The sequence below is a fragment of the Phalaenopsis equestris genome, unplaced genomic scaffold (genome assembly GCF_001263595.1).
Source record: "Phalaenopsis equestris unplaced genomic scaffold, ASM126359v1 Scaffold000002, whole genome shotgun sequence".
Taxonomy (NCBI): Eukaryota; Viridiplantae; Streptophyta; class Magnoliopsida; order Asparagales; family Orchidaceae; genus Phalaenopsis; species Phalaenopsis equestris.
In genome coordinates this window covers 13413234-13437422 of record NW_018164444.1, presented here as the reverse complement: position 1 = coordinate 13437422, position 24189 = coordinate 13413234, and the positions used below count along the sequence as shown (strand labels likewise).

The following is a 24189-nucleotide window of genomic DNA, read 5'->3' as shown; positions in this document are numbered from 1 at the left end:
TGCCTAGATATTGGATAGGAAACATCTTGTAGATGCTTATTTTAGAACTAGGGTTGGGGTATTATTAGGATTTTTATACACATGACTGTAATTTTTGTTTGTGTGTTTGCCGTTGTATTTTGATTGTCATTTCGTGTTTTTACAGTGTGTGAAACTTGCACACTAGCATGTTGGGCAATTTTTTTTTTAATAGGGAGTCATGTCCAATATGGAGGAACTCAAACTAAATAATTAAAAATGTATTTTCTACATGTGTTGCTTTGCTCTTAACATATATGATATGCTTCACAATATGTTTCATGTCTCATGCATGCGCTAACTTTCTTTTATAGGTTGGTTCTTTTCACATTATGTTTCATGTCTCATACATGCGCTAACTTTCTTTTATAGGTTGGTTCTTTTTTGAAATTGCATAGTTGTGATCAAATAAATATTATTGAGAGACTGACCATACTTTTATCTTCATGATGTTACTGACTCAATGACACTCGATTTGTTACTTTTTATTTTATTTAGAATGTTTTACCATGTCTATTATGTTGTTATTCACACTTTCTTTCTGTGTGATTTGTTTAGGCTCTCAATTATGTGTAGGCTCCTAGGATAAAAACCTTTTCTATAAAATCTTATTGTTAAAAAAAAAATTTATTAAAATTTAGGATTAAAACTAACTAATTTTAAAATCAGCACTTTACTTTCTTGTATGTTCATTCAAATTAGTTTGAAAATGATCTCACATTACATGATTATCACTCAAGTCATAGTAGTGGGACCTCTACTGGTGGGACATATTTTTTTTATGTATGTGCCCACCACAGATATTCAAAGATTTATATCTGAATGATTGGATACAACATTTAAATAATAATATACCATATCGAGGGTAACAAACACTACCTTGGAATGAACTAATCATTCAAATGGTAAAGAACTTTAAAATTATGAGTCTACGTAAATCAAGGGTTTTTCTCTATCTTATGTGCATAAGATAGGGTTTATTACTTTATAACAAGTTATGTGTAAGTAAAAAAGGTTGACAAGTGCGTAAAGTGATTTAATTATTTAGTTTTTTTTTTATATTTTCATATTAATTTAATTATTTTCTATATTATATGTTATTTATGTGTGCAATATACATGCATAACATAAAATTTTGAGAAAAAATACAGTTTAGAATATAGTGCCCTAGAACTAAGCATGTAGCATTGTGACAATTGATTGATAATGCCACAACGCCGGTAAAGTAGCACTTCAATACCAGAAGTTGAACTCTTGATGTAAGAAAACATGAGAGGAAGAAACTACGACGCTAGAAGCAAGCTCCACAACACCTCGTCACCAAGAAGATAGCGCTGTTATGCCCAAATCTTAATTCAAATCCTCAAGTACAAGATGTAACGCCCAAATGTAGTGCCACCATGCCATAATGTCAAACCAACAACATTACGATGCTCATCATCTACTTTGGCGGTTTCCACAATGTTAATGGTTTTGCTGACATGCTCCCAAATTGGATTTAAATGCATTTCATTTCATACATTTAGAGGGACATAGGAAAAATATTAGAGAGAGGCTAGGGAGTGATTTTAAGTGTGTTGTGAGTGTGAGAGCTTGTCTTGAGAGATAATTGAGAAAGAAACGAGTGGAGGAACGCGTTGGGAGAACGAATTACTTGGAGCAATGATAATCATTTGCATGCTAGCTTTAAGGTTTTTTTAGCTTTATCCTTTTTTCAAAAACTTATTAGCCTCTACTTTTCATAGGTGGCTTTGTGGGGTAGTTACATTCTTAATTAGAAAGAATGCAATTCAAACAATTTATGCTTTTTGGACATAAATGTCACTTAATTTGATTTTTCATTCCATCATTGATGGAACTTGTCTATCAACTTAAGATCTTGTCAATCAAGGTCTATAAGGTACAATTGCTTCATTTGAATGATACCCATGGTTCTTAATAAAGGTGAAAGACAACTAAGCATCTTCTCAAAGTAAACTAAGAACTTCGATGACTTGGAATGATGAAAAATCATAAGATGTTGATTGAGTCATATTCCACTTCTCCTTGTTTGTTCCCATTATTCCTTGGGTTAATTTAAGTTCTCTCTTCTCTTAGTCACCTTCTTGACTATGTTAGTTTTCATTTCTCTATTTTAGCAACCCAATTTTGGGCTATTTTACTTAAGTTAGCTAGCATCTTCTTTACTTTAGTTCTTGATTCTTTATGCTAAATTTTCCTTTCCAATGATAACTTACTTATCTTTCTTTTAATTTAAGAATTCTTTTTCTTTATCTCCTATGGTGTTTAGTTCATCATTATATCTCATTTGTAGCGTTATAAGCTCTAGAGCATTCATTCCATGATAGTTTCTTTAACCTACAATTTCATGCAATTTTAAAGATTTAAACTTGTCTAAAGTTTTAGCATATATGTTTTCTTATCTTTAATATTATCATCCTTAGCTTTTATTTTCTTCAGTGTCCTTATGATAAGATTATAATATTCTTCTTATAAGAAGATGAAGCTTTTTTTTGTTTAAAACTTTATTTTTTATGATCACAATTATATCATACAATCTATCATATCTTAAAGTTTAACTATCCCTTATATCAGAACTTGAATCATCTTCATTCTCATTTTCTAAGCCTTGGGAGTCCATATACCTATTCATGCATTAAGGCTTGCCTTTCTAATTATCCTTCAATTATCTAATTATGCTTTTAACTACAAGTCATCACTTTATTATGCGTCCAAAACATTGTTTAATGAAAGAGATCAATTATATAAGTTGATCACAAATGAAATTCCTTAATTGACTTTTTAAAAATATTTGTAAGATGCAATTAACCTTAAAAATAATATTACTTGAGAAACTTTAAACTTAGCAACTCTAATGACTCTACTTGGATATACCTTTTCAAAAGAAATGTTAGGTAATATAAATATATGACTATTTTATCATTAGTATCACTAATTTATAAAATTTATTCATTTATGATCAACTCTCTATTATAATTTATTAAAAAAATTTAAAGTTTTAATATCTCAATTTATTATACATATGAAAAATTCACTCTTAACAAGCCTTAACCAATTAGTAGGTTAGTTAACATCGAGTTTGACTAAAATCAATCCTTAGGCATCAAAATGAACAGACCGTTAGAACTATAGTTTATATAAGTTTGTCTTAGGTACTTTGTAAAATGGTGAGCCAAAGGAATTAGTTAATTATCAATTTTCTTGCGTCTTGGATACGAACATCCTTTTACTTATCAAAGAGATAGGTATACCAGTTGATTTGATATATATATATATATAAATAAATCAAATAGGAGAATGATTGACGAAGTAAAAAATAAAACGATAAAAAATTCACACCAGAAAAGAACACACAGATTTATGATTCGGCAAATTGTCTACATTCACGGAGCCTACGTTCACGAAGTTATAGAGGATTTTATTACTTGAGGAATTTACATCAGTCGAACACCTCGACTTATAAGAGGAAACCCTCACTTTATTGCTCTCTCTTCTTCTATCTTTATTCTACTCTCTCTACACCGAGATACACCGAAAAAACTCTGCTATTGCTCTCTCTTCTTCTATCTTTATTCTTCTCTCTCTACACCGAGATACACCGAAAAAACTCTGCACTGAGATATATCGAAGAAGACAAACCTACAAGAGAAATAAACCTAATTTCTCTTCAGTCACAAGCCGCCAAGAAGAAGCCAAGGGAGAACAATCATCTTCTTCTTCTTTCTTCTTTCTTCACCGCAAGGAACTACTTATTGCACTTCCCTTCCTCTATACCGAGGAAACCCGAAGAAGAACATCAAAATCGTAACTTCTGAAAAACTTAAGGGGAACTCTTCTGTTCGCAACTTAAAGGAGACGAAAGACGGCGTCGTTTCACGATCCAGGAGGCAGGAGCAGCGGTTATCGCGAAACAGTGAAGGTTCGCGACTTTGCGGTCGAAGCAGGAGGCGGGAGCGGGAGCTGTTCGCGGGAGGCTAGATCGCGACGTTTCACGATCGGGGGAGCTAAAGGCATGAGCAGAAAGCAAAGGTGAAAATTCCTATCGGGCTCTAGTGTTAACATAGGCATCTCTTGACATTTATACAATTTAATATTTAAAATTTTATACAACTATTTATCATTAATTTTGAAAGAAAAAAATTTTACAGGTCTATAAAATTTTAAATCAAGATTCATATTTACTAAAATAAATGTTAACATGCTACATCAATATTTAAATTTTATAAAGTCATACTATAATTTAATTTGAGTAAATGAAGTTTCATGTCTTAGTCAATACCAGTTTCTTTATTGTGGCTGCATGCGCCGAAGTCAGTCACATGAAGAAGGGCGCGCCTTACCGTCCAAAAAGCTAGTTCTAAATTTTAATTATAAATTTAGTTATAACAATTTTGTCCTCGACGTATAATTTCTCTAATAATTAAGGGGCAATCTGATTGTTTAACCAGCCGAAACGGGTCGCACATTCCAGGCGTGCCGCCAGGCCTCGCAACCGCCAGAACAGAATCCAAGCCGTCCATACGAGCCACGTGTCAATTATCAATCCGTCCAATTTCCCACACCCATCTCTCCTTCGGCCATCCGTGTTAAACTTACGCCAAACACGGGGGCCTCACACGAGTGCCCTAGACATCCAATCCCTTCGCACGCAGCCTCGCCGGACACCGCCGGCTAGTCTCCGGCACGCCATCCGCCCGAAATCGTGAACGAATCCCGCTTCAGTGCAATTCCACGCACGATCCCCGCAGGAAGGCATCGCGAGATCACAGAACACCGCGGGCGGCTCTGGTGAGTAGGGATCGGAAGGAGTATCGGCGACGATAACCTTCCCCGCCGCTCGTCTATCGCTCCCTGTTCTGATCAGCTTATTCACTTCTATCCAACTTCCGAAGCGGGCAGAATGAGCTGAATCTCTAGGGCTTCGATCATCGGAGTTATGTTCGGATCTGAGTGAAGATCGCGCGAAGTAGCACGCGAGATGGAGAGGCTTGTGGGGACGAGCGAGGAAGAGGACATGGAGATGGATTTGGAGGTGAAGGAGGAGGATGAGGATGACGAGAGGAGCCGGAGGTTGATAGCGGCTGAGGAGATGGGAGGCAGGTTCTTTGAAGAGGAGTCGGCTTCCGGCGATCAGATCCATATCCATGGGATGGGTGGGAGAAGAAGCCGGCCTAAAGAGGAGAAAGAGAGGACGAAGCTGAGAGAGAGGCACCGGCGAGCGATCACGGCGAGAATTCTGGCTGGCTTGCGGCGGCACGGGAACTATAATCTGCGAGTTCGCGCTGATATTAATGATGTGATCGCAGCACTTGCAAGGGAAGCCGGATGGGTCGTCCTTCCCGACGGCACCACTTTCCCTTCTCGTTCCTCTCCTACTTCCTCCCAGGTTCCCCTTTCTCTCTCTCTCTCTTGCCGGCTCTCAACCTCTCTCTCATCGCTGTGCCACGCTCTTTCCTTTTGGATTTATTCTCATTAGTTAAATGAAATAATTTTACGAATATAATTTCAGTTTTAGCGAATTTTATTTTCTTAGACGGATGTTAAACAGACTCCTGGTTTTTTATATTTGTTAACCGTTTTTCAAGCCTTTTTTTTTATTAGAAAATATTACTTGCGGATAATATATATATATATATATTATAGTATTGTAATGACATTATTATAGTATTGTACCAATCAAATATATATGCCTACACTTTCCACAGGTAATAATTTTTCCAACAGATTTTTAGGTATTTTGACAAATTATTCGTTGGATTTTGGGCTGTTGATTCCAGAAAATATTTGCGTACGTCGGGAGATTATTCAGAGGGTATAAGGGGGTTATCTGTGTTATACCCCCTTTTATTTTCCCTGTAACCTAGCTATAATCTATCTGTAGCATACAAATAAGTTTTGCGCTTCTGTAGTTCCGATAGTTACAGGTAAATTACAGGGAGGTTACAGGAGGGTATAAAACGGATATAACCCGCCTGTATCTTCTTAATAACCCCCGACATATGCATCGCTGCGTATGTCTTATGCACCTAAATATTTTCCGTGGAGTTCATGCTCCTTTCTAGTTTTCAATAAATGAATTTAAAGTTCAGTTTTATCCCAAGATATCTAAAATTCAATTACATATCACTTGAAATATTGCTATTTAAAAATCGATTTCATAGGTATTTTTTAAATTATCAGATTCATATATTTTCAATTGTCATGATTAAATTATTAAAAAGTCTATAAAAAATGAGAATATGAATTGAATTTTTATTATGAATTTTGATATTTATGTGATACTTTATTAAAATAACAATAATAGATTTTTTTTGGGGGGCAATGTGCCTCTTTGAATCCATCAATTTAATTCTCAAGTAATATGCGACCAACAACAGTAAGTCTTTATCCACTAAATGAGATCGATTTATCATAATTTTTCGACAAATTTTAGACTTCCCTCACATAATCCTGCATTTTTTCTAGGATATGGGATTTGGGACCCGACAAATGCAGCCACCAAAAGATAATTATTTTATAATGTAACATTATTTCAGCTGCATTGCCCAATTGAATCATTAGCGTCTCTCTATTTTATTGCCAAAACTCTTAGAACAAGGAAGCTATTTTAAGTTATCTCCCCTCCCGCCTACAGATTGGAAAACCTGCCGAAGCTTTTCCGCTTGCAGTGGCGGCGCCGCCCTCGACGACGCCGCAGCCTAGGGGATTATCCCCTGCCGGCGAGCAGGTTCGTTTCGGTGATTACCGGCAGGGGCGACCCAAGGCACATTTCCTTCTGCCTACGATGGCCAATATCGTCAAGGGGTGGTGATGGGAGGAGAACGATGTAATGAGAATTCTCCTCTTGTCGCTAGTTGCGTGGAAACCACTAACGAGAAACAGGTGAGTGTGTAGACAAGGTTACTTCGGTACAGATTAAAATACTTATATTTTTTTTCAGTTTGTTGAGCTAGTGATAACTAATGTACTGCTTTTGTTAGGGTTAATTTGTTTTGGTGTAACTGCTTAAATGTCATTGGGGTTCTTGATTGACATTGGATGAAATTCTTATTCTTAAACCTGACTTTCCCGCTTGACTTTCAAAAAATGTAAGAAGTGAGATTTTTTCATGAATTTTAAGTACTAATCTTTATGACTAGCTGTTTGTTAGCATGTTTTGGAAAGGGTTTAAGCAAAATTTCTTTTAAATACCGGCAAATTGTAGGATAGGAGCATTTAAATCCTACATAACTTTAAATACCATTTCTTTACCATTTTACCTTAAATCTCTTTGTTACTAAATTTTGAGATTTGATAGATTAAACTTACATTCATATCATCTATTCCTAGTCACAAACAACTTTCTCTAATAATGGTTGATAAAAATTTTTTTTGTTAAAATCATTAGTATTCAAACAAGCTAATTTATTATAGATGTGTTAATTAAAAAATAAGTCAACCTTAATAATTAAGTGTAGTTAATTAAATATACTAACTTAAGAGAATTGATATTTTTTGTGATTTAATTTAAATTAATAGTATTTTCTATGTTTAATTAACTTCATAAGTTTTTAATTAACGATTATTTGGGATGTCACACTAGTTATAATTTAATTAATCTAATTAGGGTTGACATAGGCCTTGTGTATATTATAAGATTTCATATTTGTGTAGATCATTAAATTCTTAAATAGTTAGTCAATCAGTTTATCAACATTTAACTAGATTAAACGTCTAATTTACCTATCCTTTTTAAGGATCTAACACTTCCATTATTTATCAGATCTAAATTTATAATATTTACTGAATCTTTTTTGAGCTAAGTCTTACCTACAACTAAAAAACTCCTTCAGTTTACTTTTAATTTTTAGCAACAATAGAATAATATTAAATTAATTAAATGATTGATTAGAAGTTATTTATGATAATAATAAAGAAATGAATAGTTAATGCATGGGTGGCTTTAAATGAAAATAATGTGGCCCAACAAGCAAAATAATTGAGTTCATGCTGAACAAGTAATTATAATTATTAACTCATTTCAATGCAACTTTGAAATAAGATTCAAATACTTAAAATGAAGCAAATTGGCCCAAACAACAAGAGAGCGTGTTCATTGCTTTAGTTTTAATAATAGAAGTGGACTAATTTTGATTTTTTTCTGGAGTGATCATTGTTGTTCAAAACAGTAAATTTAGTCATGATGTTGTGTTGAATTATTGATTATTTAGTATACCTGATTGTTGAAACTTTATTTTGTTTCATAAAGGAACATGTGGAGTTGCTTTGCTTGAAAATTTGGCGTAGTGTTGGTGCATATTCAAATTTCAAAATCAACATTGCCTAATGATGCTATTTATAATATTTTTTTTTATGGATGTTCTCACAACTTATTATGTCTCATCAGTAAAGCATTAGACATAATAACGACGACCAATTTAGTCAGACAAATTTTCTAGCAACTTATTTTGACTTCGCTAATCATGATTGAGTGAGTAAAAAAATAATTTTCCTAAGTCGCTATAAAATATATACTATATAAAAGTATTTTAATAGATCCATTATATTCATTAGCATGAAAGCATGCATAATTTAAATCATTAAAATAGGTTATAGATCTTTTAATAAACTTCATGAAAAATTTATACATACCAAAACTAGTCTTTAATTGTCATTATGATTTTTCTAACAAACAGTGAAATCCTTAAATCAAATATTGTGATGCATGATAAAACTGGCTCATCTGACTTCACCCTATCAACGTCTTTTTCTTGTTGGAAATAATAGTTAACATAATATCTAATGAGGTAAAAGCTTAATGTGATATACAAGTTTACTATAAAGTATAAGCATACATGAAAAGAGCATAATATAGTATGTTGATCATTTGAACTAATTGGAGCATTTGTATTCATCAATATAGTTAGCTTAGTGTAGTATGTTTGACTTAAATTTATTTTATAGCTATATGAGGTATAGATATAAGAATAGATAGTAAATAAAAATGTTCGCATGGAAATTGAATAAATCTTCTACTTGTATTGGGTCATTTAAGACATTGTTCAAGTCTATTAGTGTATGAAGTTACTTACTTTAATTTTATCTTTTTCTCATTTATACTAGTCATAGTTAAGTGTCATGATATTTATATAGGTTTTGACACATTTATTTGATTTGGTCATTACGTACCCCATCGATCATGATAATCATTGATAATCATGATAACCTGGTAGGCAGAATGAGAAACTTGCCATCTTTTTTACCGAAGCCGAAGGTATTCAACTTACCTCCTCTTATCGTCTGAATTTGGTTGAGAAATTTTTATATAGTCATATCAAAATAGAGCTTATTCGCAAAGAATTTAATTTTATGCATCTTGTTGGGGAGTGTAAAATTGGATTATTAGAAGGGAGACACAATCTTATTCAAATTAATAATGAAGAAGATTACACACGTTTATTTGTTAGAAGGATAATCTGGATTGATAACAAAACAATGAAGGTTCTGAAATGGTCTATGGATTTTGACCCACAGACGGAACCGCCAATCATTCCGGTTTGGATTCGCCTTCATAGTATGAAATTTCATTTCTGAAATGGTCTCAGCTTATGGAAAGTCACTCAAGACAGACATTCCTACTTTTAATCTTTCTCGTCCATCTGAAGCCAGAATACTTATTGAAAGAGAAATTACTTCTTCCGCTTCTGAGGAAATTTGGTTGGGAACACAACACTAAGGATATTGGCAGAAGGTAGAGATTGAGCCATTTTCTTCGTATTGTTCGAATTGTCGTATTTTCGGCCGCTCTAGTTCTCAATGCCATCATCTACGCCCCCACCTCAGACAAAAAAAATAAAGTGCTCCGCTAGAGGCTGTGATTCCATCTCCTGATCAGCTCCCTGATCAGCTCCAAGTTATTGACACTATTGATCATTAAAATGAAACCCCTGAAGACGTTCTGTAGACGACAATATCCCCATAGGCAATATGTCAACCATTCAGTCTCCACGCAATGCTGTAGCTTCCCCGTCTTTGGAATCTTCTATCGTGGAGGCGAGGGAGATTCTTCACTCCGTCTGCCCTAGAACCTATCGCTGATATTACAGGTGGAAATACGTCTACTGCTTCACTATCGCCTCATCAAGTTCTGAAAAATGTCAGTGTTACTCAGACTTATGGGGATCATGATCCATTGATCAGATGAGTCAATCCTCGGATGAGGAATGATAGGTCTACACATCAAGAAGGAAGAATAAGAATGAAGACCTACTTGAGCTCAGGAATCTGATGTGATACTTTGGTTACTTCAGGTAATGATACACACCTCACCAATTTGTTAGCTGACTCCCTTTCGAGAACTAGAGACAAAGAGATGACTAAAGTGGAACGTCCCTAACACTTTTGCGCCCGTTGGTGGTTTTTTAGTTTTTTATCTTTATGTATCTTTGCTTTATTGGGGTTTTGTGTGTGTTGTATTGTGTGAATTAGGTCTTCTTTTAGGCCCTCTCATACATACAACATATCTGTACCTTTTTCTCTTTAATATATTAGCCATTGGGCTTTTTTTTTTAAAAAAAAAATGTAAATCTTTCTTGTGTTTAAAAAGGCTACTATATATATATCTATATCTAAATGATCAAAATAAAATGTGCAGTTTTATGAAAATAAGTAAGATGTTTTTTTAGATGCGCAAAAAAGTAGGATATAAATTTTAAGTACATCTTTGTATTATTTTTTTGGATATTATAGATTCAGTGATATTAATCATCTTATATTGATTTCCGTATGCATGACATATATGGCTGGCATGCATGGCATCTTAGAAAATTTATAAAATAACAGTTTTATAATGATATTGTGTATATATTGTAATGCTTTTCCCTTGCTAACTATTTGTTTTTTGAAATGTTACTCGCCTTTAGCAGCTGGATCTTTTTGTAGTATTAGCACTCATTTCTGATTTAGTTGTGGTTACCGATGATGATTTTTATCATCCCTCAGGTGATTGATCTTCCGCAGAAAATGCCAGAGCGTGATTTTGCAGGCACCCCTTATGTCCCAGTAAATGTCATGTTGCCTGTAAGGCTTAATTTTTCTTGATGCATTCTTATATTACTGTAGTAATCTTCAATTAGGCTTTGTACTTGGGGTTGTCTTGTGAAAATAGCAAAATGTTCTAGGGCATTTACATACATGCCGCCTAATTCCAATGGATTTACTTATCTAACACCTAAACCTTACATTTTACATTTATACCACCCAAGTCTTTCATATTACATAAAAAACCGCCATTTTTAACTTTTTTAAACTGAAATACATATTTTTATGAATATGTAAGGTGGCATGTATGTTAAAATTGATGTTTAGGTGTGTGATACGTAAATACATAGGAATTGTATCTAAACCTTCCATTTTTTAATGTAATTTGGTTATCTGACTGAAACCCTTGTATGTATATATTACTTTCTATTTTTTTTTTTAAAAAAAAATGTAAATCTTTCTTGTGTTTAAAAAGGCTACTATATATATATCTATATCTAAATGATCAAAATAAAATGTGCAGTTTTATGAAAATAAGTAAGATGTTTTTTTAGATGCGCAAAAAAGTAGGATATAAATTTTAAGTACATCTTTGTATTATTTTTTTGGATATTATAGATTCAGTGATATTAATCATCTTATATTGATTTCCGTATGCATGACATATATGGCTGGCATGCATGGCATCTTAGAAAATTTATAAAATAACAGTTTTATAATGATATTGTGTATATATTGTAATGCTTTTCCCTTGCTAACTATTTGTTTTTTGAAATGTTACTCGCCTTTAGCAGCTGGATCTTTTTGTAGTATTAGCACTCATTTCTGATTTAGTTGTGGTTACCGATGATGATTTTTATCATCCCTCAGGTGATTGATCTTCCGCAGAAAATGCCAGAGCGTGATTTTGCAGGCACCCCTTATGTCCCAGTAAATGTCATGTTGCCTGTAAGGCTTAATTTTTCTTGATGCATTCTTATATTACTGTAGTAATCTTCAATTAGGCTTTGTACTTGGGGTTGTCTTGTGAAAATAGCAAAATGTTCTAGGGCATTTACATACATGCCGCCTAATTCCAATGGATTTACTTATCTAACACCTAAACCTTACATTTTACATTTATACCACCCAAGTCTTTCATATTACATAAAAAACCGCCATTTTTAACTTTTTTAAACTGAAATACATATTTTTATGAATATGTAAGGTGGCATGTATGTTAAAATTGATGTTTAGGTGTGTGATACGTAAATACATAGGAATTGTATCTAAACCTTCCATTTTTTAATGTAATTTGGTTATCTGACTGAAACCCTTGTATGTATATATTACTTTCTATTTAATTATTCTATGCTGTGATAGCTTGGTGTCATTAATACAAAGTGTGAGCTGGTTGATCCGGAAAGCCTAATGAAGCAGTTAAGAATTTTAAAATCTATCAATATCGACGGTGTTACTGTTGATTGCTGGTGGGGAATTGTCGAGGCACATGCTCCACAGGAATACAACTGGCATGGCTATAAGCGGCTTTTTCAGATTGTCCGAGAGCTTAAACTTAAACTGCAGGTTGGTTTTACTTGCGTTTTACATATTTGATTTAGTTTTTATACCAATAAAACTACAGTTGACCATCACACTTATTTACTGCATCAGTTTCTTTATTTTTGTTTTTATAGACTTGTATTAAATATATTTTCTTGAGCAGATTCTAGTTAGACTTTGTTCTCTTTGAACTTTCCTGGTTTGTAAAGGGGAGAGCATTAACGATATAGAGGCACATAAGTACCAGTCATCTCATTTATTTACTGTGTCAGGTCCTATTTATCTTATCCATATTAACCTTGTATTGGCTATATTTTCTTGAGCAGATTTCAGTTGGATATTGCTCTCTTTGAACTTTTCTGGTTTGTTAAGGAGAGTGCATTAGGGATATAGAGGCATATAAATATCTGAGGTTTCTGGAAAATTTTAATTTTCAGTAATTTTGGTAAAAATCAAAATCTCCAATTAGGTGATTCTTAGCTATTTGTCACATAAATACAAGGAAATTCATTGGTTTTTTTTCTTGAGAGTTGCAGCATGTCGTGTTTTATTGGTGTAATTTTACAAGAGTTCTCTGTTTTGGCAGTAGTATTAAGATCATCTATTAATTTTCATGGCGAAGTAGACAATTTAGGTGTTATGACCCGACCCAAAAACTTGAAAGCAAATGTAGAAATAGACGGTCAAACAATAATAATTCACTAATAATCATAATAGTCCACAATAACAATCATCCAAAGAGAAAACACCACTAAACCATAAAATTATTTAAAACGTTATCCAAACCAATATAAATATCCATAGTGCAACAGTACTAATAAAATGGAACTAAATATAAAATAACAATATCTAATACATATTTTCACTTGAATCTCTTCTGTGATAGACATATTCTCTCCCGTCAGTCATTTTAATTTAATTGAGTTTTTCTTGAAAGAAACAATCATATAACATATTATGTTTATAACAATTTATTGAATAATTATAATTTTAACATGCACTAAGGGTCCGTTTGGGGCGGTGGTGCGACACTGCATCGCAGCTTTGTCGATTTGGGTGAACTGTGTTTTGATAACTTTTTCAAAAAGTTGCCGCTGAAATCTGCGTTTTCCCACAACTCTTGGCTAGACGCGGTGATAGTTTTCTAGTTGCAGTTTGACTTAAAAAAAATATTTTGTAATAGCCACCGCAACTTTTTGAATCATATTATTATTCAACAACTTCACAGTTGTTTTTTAATAAGCTGCTGTTGACCTCATTTTTAGTGAGGTCTTAATTGCAAATGTTTAAACATGAATGCTCAAAAAAAGTCATTGTGATTAATCCGTAAAGTATATTCTAAAATTTTCAATTTAATAAAAATAATTTATATGAAATTATTCAAACATTTATATTTTATATTTTCTTTCTTTTAAATAGGTTATCTCAGGAGCATCATAAAATTTATACTAAATAAGGTACGACAATTTTTACTTTTAATTTTATTTTTATTTTTAATTTTATTTTCATTTTCATTTTGTGCACGAATATAATAGCATTCTTAGCTAGTATCATAAGAGAGTTACTCCTGAATGACTTAAACATTTACTTTTCATTTAGAAGATATTTAATTCCTTTAAACATTTAATCCATTTGTTAAAATTTTTATATAATGTAAAAGGTAGATCAATATAAAACAATAAACGGTCATTTAATTTTTCTGTTATGTTTTTTTTAATTATTGAAATATTTTTAAGCTTTTTACATATATAAAATAAATGAAACAATTTGAAACAATACATGCCCATTTAAATTTTTATATTTTCTCTTATGTAGTTTATATTTTATACCATCGGAACCAGGTTATGTCCAGGGTAGTTTCAATGATATTTTCTCTTATGCCAATACATGCCCATTACATGTACTATTAAAATTTACTATTACTATTTATATATATACAATTTGAATAAAGCATTGAAATGACTATTTACATTTTGAAACAATACATGTCCTTTAATATTCTGCTTTAACTAACTGAAATGCAGAATATTTGGCCACAAACTCTATACCACTTTTTTCAATTCTGATCATCAAAATATCTTCCTGAATTTCGGATACATTTTATCACTTCTTAGTTGAATAGTCCAGCCAAACAACTTTGCTTCCTCCAAAATTACTTTTATCAATTTATCAATATCTGGAATATAAATCTTGCTTGTGTATTTTCGCAATTCTCTGGAATATAAATCTTGCTTGTGTATTTTCGCAATTCATCTTCATCTATTATATATTCATCAAAACTATCTGACCTGATTTGATTTAAGATTTTTTGAATAGTAAGAAGATCTATGGTTAATGAACCCTGATTATGCCTTTCAAAGTGGACTGAAACGCCAACTAATTCAACCGAAAAATATTTTTCATCACTATAATCAATCATTAACAACATTTGTCCTTTCATATCTTTAATTAATTGCTCTTGCTGAGAACATGCCTAATTTAAATTACTTGAAGTATTCCTGTGCAGTGCATCTACAATAATATTTGATTTTCTCAAATGATACCATATATTCAAATCATAATCCTTACTAAATTTTAATCGTCTCTGTCTCAAACTCACTTATTTTCGATTAAATATATATTTTAAACTCTCATGATCAGTAAAAATTTCACATATAATTTCATATAAGTAGTGTCTATAAATTTTAAGTGTAAATACAACTACTACTAGCTCCAAGTTATATGGGTAATTTCTTTCATGATTCTTTAATTAGCTAAAGCCATAAATAGTATTTTTTTTCATGCGGCATAAAAACGCATCCCAAATGTTTTAATGATGCGTTACTAGAAATTTGAAATTCATTAGATCTTGAGGGGATAATCAATTTTGGCGCAATCATTAAACAAGTTTTTTAGCTTCTAGAATGCTTCCTCACGTTGATCTATTTATTCAAATTTTATCACTCTCTATATTAATTTAAATAACGGCATAGAAATCTGAGAAAAACATTTTGTAATAGCCCCCAAAACATAGAAAAATCCTCAGCTTCTATAATTGTAGTCTATCTTGACCAATCTACAATTGTTTTGATTTTGTTCTGCTCTACAGATATATCCTCTTTACTGATTATATGCCCAAGAAAATTCATACTTTTTAACTGGAATTCACATTTTGATAATGTTTTATTAACCTTATCCTCTTTCAAAATTTACAAATCTGTATGCAAATGATCTTAGTGACTCCTTTCATCTTTTGACTAAACCAAAATATCTTTTATAAATATATTGAGTTCATGATGTTTGACAGAGAGGATGATCTAAGTGATAAGGATTGGGAGGGGCAACCATGTAGAGGTCATGGGGCGCTGTTGGAATTGAGTCATGTCAAGAGTCAGAGCGTTGGCCGATGTAGTAGTCAATATGTTAAGGTTAGGTGTTGGTGGTTGAACATTAGTAGGAGTGTTTGGAATTTGTTGTTTGGTGTTGGAAGGTTTTTCAGGATGAGGGGCATCAGGCCTAGTTCGGCTAAGGATCCTAACTCGATAGAGCGAGGTAGGAGGGGGTTTAAAGTGAGGGGCTTTGGGTAAGAGGAGCAGTTATGCACAAAGTATTGATGTGTATACAAATGGATGGCTTCCACTCATATTCTACCATTTGAATAACATCCTTCACTTTATCATAAATATAATATAATTAGGTAAGACATAATAAGTAGTTTTTTGAACACTAACCCTAGCTAAAGTTAACCAACTCCCTTTAGCTGTAACAGGATCTACAAAGAAAGAACAATGTTGTAGTCAATCTTAGAAGTGTATGTTTCATTTCAAGAAACAAAGGAATGCTTGAAAATTTGGCCCAAATTGAGATTTCCTTGATATCTTCCTTTATAGGCTTAAAGTCTGCACTCCATCTCTTAAAAATAAAAGGCCTGCCCATAATGGACCAAGAACCACCAAATAAAACAATTTTCAAATCTTCTGAGCATGTAAATTTGAAAAGAAAGTAACCATTTGTAAGAAGAATAAGGTCAATAGTACCTTGTAACTCTAAAGTTTGCTGATAGGTTGGAATAAGTTACCATAGAATGGTCGTTTCTCGAGCGAGTAACCAGTGTGAGCTAGGCTCCATTGTTTGGATCATCACCAATTTCATCATTTGAGAAGACATCTTTTTTCCCCTACAGAAGGTATGAAAGTGAGATTAAAGTTGGAGGAGCCATGGAGTTGAGAAGATAAGAGACTCTTCCGAGAGAGAGAGAGAGAGAGAGAGAGAGAGAGAGAGGATGGGTGTGGCAAAGAAAGGAGGATCCATAGGGTGTTGGCCAAAGGCCTCGTCGCAGGGGAGAAAGAGTAAGAATTGTCCATTAGGGTTTAGAAACGGGTGGGGGGAAGAAAGAAGGATCCATAGGGTGAAGGACAAAGGCCAAAGGTCTCGTCGATAGGGGAGAAATAGATAAGAATTGTTTGCTAGGGTTTAGAGAGGGGACTAAGAAAAGAGGAAATGAATCAGAACGTGAAACCCTAGCAGAGCACATGCATAAAATCAATTAACAGAGGACCGTGAATTATAGTGTTTCAAAGCCATTCACTTGAAAGAAAACTATTCATTTTTTAAGCATTGGGAGCCACTTAAAGTAGGTTTTTTATTAACCCACTTGATTTGAGGAAATCTAACTTAAGAAAAATTGAGCATTTGATATTTGTCAAAAAAAAAAAGGGTGAAGTTGTGTTTCCTAAATGGTAAACTGTAAATTTTCAGAAATAACTCTATTATCCATAGGCATAAGAAACTTGTGATATCCGATAGTAATAGGGAAAATACATTTCATACAATGTAGCTCTTAGAATAAGAGTAGCTAATCTTTTGGGTAGTTTGTTGGATGTGAAATCATCAAAAGATAAAAGAGAGGAGAATCCATGATATTGATGATAAGTTCATGAAATAAAATTAAGTTTGGTACATTGAAATATGGAAAAATACTTGAACTTCTCAAAAATTTCATTTCTTAAGTAGTTACCCCAATGCACTATTTGATTTTTTAAATGGTCGTATTTTTTAAAATTAATTTCTAAAAAGCCTCTGTTTGAAAACCTTCAAGATTCAGGCATGTTATCACCTATTCACCTAGTTCGAATTTCACAAGTCTCCTCGTCACATCATTACTCTACTTGTCATTGCCAAGATTAATATTTAAATTCATGTGAATCTCTTTATTTCATGCAAATTAGACAAATCAAATTGATATAAAGTAATGAAAATATTATACTTCAACATTTTTGCTGATGGATATTAATATTGTTTTGTAATTTAGTCTTTTTGATGATGAGGTAAGAAAGAAAACTGAAATAGGCTATGATGAGCAACCTTCTTAAAGGAAATTAACCAAAATGGCTTAAATATTAGTTGCAATAATTTATGAGTTTCGAATTCATCCAGATGGATGAAATTTTAAAATTCAAGTTTCACTTTAGGCGTGTTATAATTTTGGTTGCCTTATAAAACCCATTTTCATCTCCTCGTCGAAGGTGTAAATCAAAGTGAATGGTTCTCCCATAATCATGGCTTTAACAAGCGAATCAAACCGGTCTGTGAACCAGCCATATTTACCGTTTATGCAATCAGAATCGGGGAGAACTGAGATTGAACCATAAGAATCGGGGAGAACTGATGAATTGGCTAATTTTTAAAGAATTAGCATTTCAAATATTATTCAATTTTAGCCTTTTAATTTTGATAAATTTACACTGAAAATAGAGAAAATGCCATGTCTCAAAAATTAATAAAAAAAGTATCAACATAGAATTTGTACTGAATTTATAAGGAGCATGATAACTCAACTATGAGTACAAATGCATTTCTGTACTGCACTTGGAATTGTACGAATCATGATTGAAAATGAAAATGTATGAAAATGAGCTAAAATAACTCACTATTTTTAGGCAAAAAACATTATCTATTGGATCGATCTGAAACAAAAAATAGACTCAAAACATAATTAAAACAAACAATTTAATGTTGGTTTAAACATGCAATAAAATTAGAATTTACCAAACCCGCAATAGGACGCGCAAACACATAGATGCGAGTGAACAAAATGATTTCTTTAAAGCTCCAAATAAATAGCTACGTGTGCGTTTTAAGTTATAATTTTGCCCAAAATTTCATTCATGTGTATCATGAGAATATTTAGGCAGTTACTATACTTTATTGTGCAAGCACGCTGGTGAGTGCGCCAATGTTTGAAATTCATGATAGACGTCACACACACCTGTAGCAAAGATAAAATTAATTATGCCATGCTGTCGGCCGTTTTAATTTTGATTTTGAAAAATATAGGAAAATATGAAAATAGTTTTGATATGAATATGATTTTTGAAAGTAACATTTTGATTTAAAAATAGGGGAGACCAAAAGAGTCTCACATTTTGGATAGTTTAGATAACTAAGCACGATACCACAAGTAATACACTTATCCCGAAGAATAAACAAATCACTTGTAGTAGGTTCAATCACCTAAACTAAAGAATTTGTGACATTCGTTTGGTCTGCGAAATATTTTATATGAGGCCAACAAGTTCCCCTACCTAATATGAGGATTAGATAGGGTTTATTTTACCTTGGTTCCAAGTTCCCTATAGAGGCAAACCCCTATAGTTAATTACATCTTAAATGACTGAGGTCACTTAAGAAAACTCTCGATTAAGATCAGTGGTTTTGCCTTCAAGATTTCAAAGTTTAGGTTTCCAAGATTGGATATAAGAAAATCAAATGAGAGTGACTCAAAATATGAACAATTATTTTACAGAATCCAAAGGAACGAAGGGCAGGGGATATCACAGATCCAGGGAGAACCTCGGTGACCTCTCAACTATTCTATTGTTTGACTTTATATCTTTGAAATGATGTTGTTTAATGTTTAATCCTGCAATTTATTTAGAATTTAGGACTTATATTCACACGATATCTGATCGTGCAAATAGCCTAAAAATATAAAAGAGTTTACATCATACCGTACGATAACCTTAGAATCCTAAAGTGTTAGGACTTGTAATTACATCGTACCGTACAGTAGCCAGATGTGTCTTTGTACAACTTTTACATGTTAGTTTTGAGAGCTTTGTACATAAGTTCTGGGTAAATATTTTTATTATTTTCTATTTAGCAGCTCTGTATAATTTTTATATTTTTGGATGAATTAATCTTCATGCTTCCGAATATGTAATTGAAATGCAATGTATCACGTATGTTGCAACAATCTAGTTAGAGTAACTTATCACCTACTGGGTCCTGATTTTAAAAGTCAGGACGAGTGCTACTGAGAGTTGATCCAATCAAATTGCTAGCCTTTGTCGCACCTCAACCGACCCTTTAGGGGGGTTTTTAGCTCTAGGCTTCTGTTTAGAGTCTAGGCAGCCAGTGGTCGGATTACTGTTTCTAATTATGTCCATGTTTTGGGATAAGTTTTATGAAGTTTGCTTAATCTATAGCTCCCTACCTTGGCATCTTTCTTTAAGCTTACCACAAATTTATTTTCTAAACAGAAAGCATACAAATGAATTTAAATGAATTTCTTTCTACTAATTATTTATAGAGACTTATGAAAATTATTACCTGCAAATTTCTGTTTCATTGTATGAAATACAAGTCTTTTTATCCGTAATCTGATCTATTTTACCTGATACATTTGTATGTTAAGGTGGTTATGTCATTTCATGAATGCGGGGGCAACATTGGTGATGATGTATGCATTCCTCTTCCTCACTGGGTAGCAGAAATCGGTAGAAGCAATCCTGATATCTTTTTCACGGATAGAGAGGGACGGCGGAACCCTGAATGTCTTTCATGGGGAATTGACAAGGAAAGGGTTTTAAGAGGCCGAACTGCACTTGAGGTACACATACACCATCAAGCATAAATTTTAGTAGCTGAATAAAGGTGAATGATGCTTTGTATACTTATCCTAGGATGTCTTATATTACCTTCTACTATTGTTTTTGCTTTTATTCATTTTTAAGAAATGCTTGCACCATCAAGGCAATAATTTAGTTTTGAAGTACTCATGCAGGTTATGTTCATTAATGAAGTAAATCACTAGTTATTTGCTTATAATTTCCATTTGTACCATATTCTTTTGGGCACCTTATCTGAGCTGCCTAGCAATTTATTCATCATCATCATTTTTCTTATCCCTGCTTCTAGGGTTCGATTTACTATTTTTTTCCTATTTATGTTTGATAAGTGCTACTTTCGTTGTTCATTTTTAGCTTATACAAGTTAACCTTTTGAGTTTCTTGCCATATGACAGAAGTCATAGGCCATGCATGCAAGTGAATATGTGTTAGCATGAATGCATAGCATATGTTCTTGTATGATATGATAAATCATAAATGCATGCCTGCATATGTAAAAAGAGGTTTTTACCTTCATATTTCTTTCATTTTATTTTTCTTTGCTTGTCTTATTCATTTATCTTTTTCCATACATTCTACGTGCCCTCACCCAACTCACGTTTTTACTTATATTAAATTGGTGATTCTACTCTAGTACCTGTCTTTCTAATTTGAATATTTTTTACTTCTTACATCGTTTTTTTTAATCCTTTTTTCACTTATTTTTGCCTCGTCAATTTTGTTGTCAATGGCTTTGTTTTTGCCCAACTCTTGAATCCCTAGCATGGAAAATTAATTGTAATTATATAAGTTTTTCTTTTTATCTCTCAATAATTATTTTTTTGCATAGTACTTTGAGGCGTTTCTCTTTAAATTAATCATCAATTTTAAACTCTAGAATGACCTTTTTATTATGATTACTTTATTTGTATAATAAATACAAGATATTTTAATACATCTTTTTATCTTATGCAACCTAGTCGATAGCAAAGGAGACTCGCACAAATTTCTTCCTTTCCGAAGGTGATTCTTTATATCATAGATGAAAAATATCATTACTAAAGAAAGCACAAACAAACACCTTAGGAATATCATACAACCTAACAATTTCTTTTAACATATAAATTGGATAATTTATCAATTGAATTTGTCTGTTTAATTGATAAGAAATGAGCTCACTTAATTAATCTGCCAATAATTATTCAAATACTATCATGATCGTGTTTAGATTTAAAAAATCCCATAACAAATCCATCATAATTTTTTCCATTTTTACTCGAGTATTGGTAGAGATTGTAATAATTTATTTGGTCTTTGCTGCTCTGCCTTGACATTCTGACAAGCCTGACACTTGAACATATATTCAAAAACATTTTTCTACATACATAGTCATAAGAACATCAATTTCAATTTTTTACATTTTTTAACTTTCTTGATGAAAAAGGTATATCCTCCATGATGTGCGTCTTGTACAAATTTTGTTTTAAGTCTGAATCACTAACAACTATAATTTATTTTTTGTAACATCTTATTTATAGTAACATCCTATCTCCTTCCTGATTGATTTTCTCAATTAATTTCAAATATTTATTGTTAACCTTTTTTAGTTGCTGGCATTTTATCTATCAATGTTGATTGCACTATGATTTGGTGTAAACACCCAACATCATTAAGTCCTCAATTTTGTAATTGCAAATAATCCATTTATTTAATCAATTCTAGATGCTTAAACAATTATTCTTTTATTATGCATTAAGACATCTCAAATATTTTAATGATGCATCGCGGTAACTGTGAAATCTCTCTATTCTTAATGGGATAGTTAAAACTGGTATAATTATCAAATATTTTTTCAATTCTTGAAAACTATGCTCGCATTATTTTGTCCACATAAATTTTATATATTTTCTCATCAACTTAGACAATGAGATGACTGTATGTGAGAATTCTTTGAGGAATCTCATGTGATATCCAATTAATTCTAAAAATTACGTATTTGTGTAACATTCCTAGTTATTAGTCATTTCAGGATTGCTTTCATCATTTGAAAATCCATCGAAATTTCTTGATCTTTAACGATGTGTCTCAGAAATGCAATACTTTACAATCAGAATTCACATTTTGAGAATTTTGCATGCAATTGATTTTTTCTCAGCAACTTCAAAAGTGATATGTATAATCATCATTAGCTTTTAAAATAAATTAAAATATCTTAATAAATATGTTTACAAACTAATTCATATATGGCTTGAAAATCCAATTCGTCAAATTAATAGACTTTATGAGTGTATCGCAGAGGAAATGATTTGAAAAGTTAGGCGTATCGTGAAGTCAATGGCTCGGGGAATGGACATGTCATGGAGGCAGTGACCAGAAAGGGTGTGCATACCGTGCAGGGAGTGTTCCAAAGAATGGGTGTGTCGTGAAGATAGTGAATCGAATGGGTAGGCATGTCGTGGAGGTAGCGGTCCAAAAGATGGGCGTGCTGTGGAGGCAGCGGCCCGAAGAATGAGCTTGCCATTGAAGTAGAGGTCCGAAAGAGTGGACGTACCGTGGAAGCACTGACCCAAAAGGGCGGGCGTGCCGTGGAGACAGTGACTCCTAATAGTAGGCGTGTTGTGGAGGCAACAACCCAAGAAATAAGTATGCCACGGAGGCAGTGACTCGAAAGGGTGGGCGTGTCATGGAGGCAGTAGCCTAAGGAATGAATATGTCGTGGAGACAATGATCTGAAAGGGTTGGCATGCCATAGATGCAACAACCGAAAAGGTTGGTGTGTCGTTGAGGTACCTGAATGATGGGTACGTTGTAGAGGCAGTGACCCAGAAAGGGTAGACATGTTGTGGAGGCAACGACCCAAAGGATGGGTGTGCTGTGGAGGCAGTGACCCGAAGGGGTGGGCGTGTCGTGGAGACAAGGGCCGAAAGGATGTGAACCGAAAGGGTGAGCGTGCCGTGAATGCAGCCGCCCGAGAAAAGAGTGTGTCGTGGAAGCAATAACCCAAAAGGATGGACGTGTCATGGAGGCAACAACCCGAAGAATGAGTGTGTTGCGAATGTAGTGACCCTAAAGGGTGGACGTGCTGTGGAGGCAGCGACTCGGAAGGGTGATGATCCTTACTGGGGGGAATCATACAAATGGAGTGAGTGCGAGAATGAACACTCAAAGTGCAACTCAAGCATGTGATAAGGGTTATGCAAAACATATAACATAAGAGGTATTATGTCGTTCGCCTAGAGTATAGGATGCCATTAGGAAAAATTACACCTTGCCCCAACAACAACCAGACACATGCAATTGGCAAGCACATACAGGGTATAGTGTGCCATGCATGCAAGCAAACTGGCACTAGTGCACATGCGAAACATACACTATGCAAGTGATCGATCGATCAGGCTAGGGCGACTAGCCAGACCAGAGTGATTGATCAACCGAGCCAGGGCGGCTTGTTAGATCCAAGTGGGTTGACCGGACTGGAGCTGAAGTGGTCGTTTGGTCAAACCTAAGTGGCCAGCCGATTTGGTCGGGGCTGCTGATTTGACCCAAATTAATCAGTCTATTGGTCCAGGACCGTCGATTGGACCAAAGTGGTCAGTCGACTGGGCTTGTGTAGCCGGGCCGGGGCGACTGGTCAGAACAAAGTGCTATGTCAACCAGGTTGGGCTACGGTCGAGTCAAGGTGTTATGCCGATTAGGTCAGGGTGGCCGATCAAGGCAAGAT

At 33.6% G+C, this 24189-nt stretch overlaps 2 protein-coding genes across 4 annotated transcripts in view; both read left to right on the top strand.

The window, feature by feature from the left end:
• The first annotated feature begins 4846 nt into the window (after positions 1–4846).
• Positions 4847–6850, top strand: LOC110030672 (beta-amylase 7-like). The gene is made up of 2 exons (XM_020733550.1): positions 4847–5425; positions 6674–6850. Exons 1-2 carry the CDS (start codon positions 5018–5020, stop codon positions 6848–6850), a joined length of 585 nt encoding a protein of 194 aa, XP_020589209.1. The 5' UTR covers positions 4847–5017.
• LOC110023646 (beta-amylase 2, chloroplastic) overlaps positions 6810–24189 on the top strand; it is a 42415-nt gene continuing 25035 nt past the window's right edge. Inside the window, exons 1-4 of one of the 3 annotated variants that reach the window (XM_020723150.1) lie at positions 6810–6921; positions 11020–11097; positions 12421–12624; positions 20276–20470. In XM_020723150.1, the coding sequence (XP_020578809.1) occupies positions 6850–6921; positions 11020–11097; positions 12421–12624; positions 20276–20470 (549 nt within the window). In that variant the 5' untranslated portion in view covers positions 6810–6849. Of the gene's footprint in view, positions 6922–11019; positions 11098–11931; positions 12007–12420; positions 12625–20275; positions 20471–24189 lie in introns of those variants that run through there. The other 2 variants (XM_020723168.1, XM_020723160.1) reach the window with 2 other exon arrangements.

What these genes read in the sequence shown, in the direction of transcription:
- LOC110030672 (XM_020733550.1), top strand. Translation starts at nt 5,018, where the DNA reads ATGGAGAGGCTTGTGGGGACGAGCGAGGAAGAGGACATGGAGATGGAT. An exon ending in CCTCTCCTACTTCCTCCCAG is followed by an intron (nt 5,426 to 6,673) that starts GTTCCCCTTTCT and finishes TCCCGCCTACAG; the next exon opens with ATTGGAAAACCTGCCGAAGC.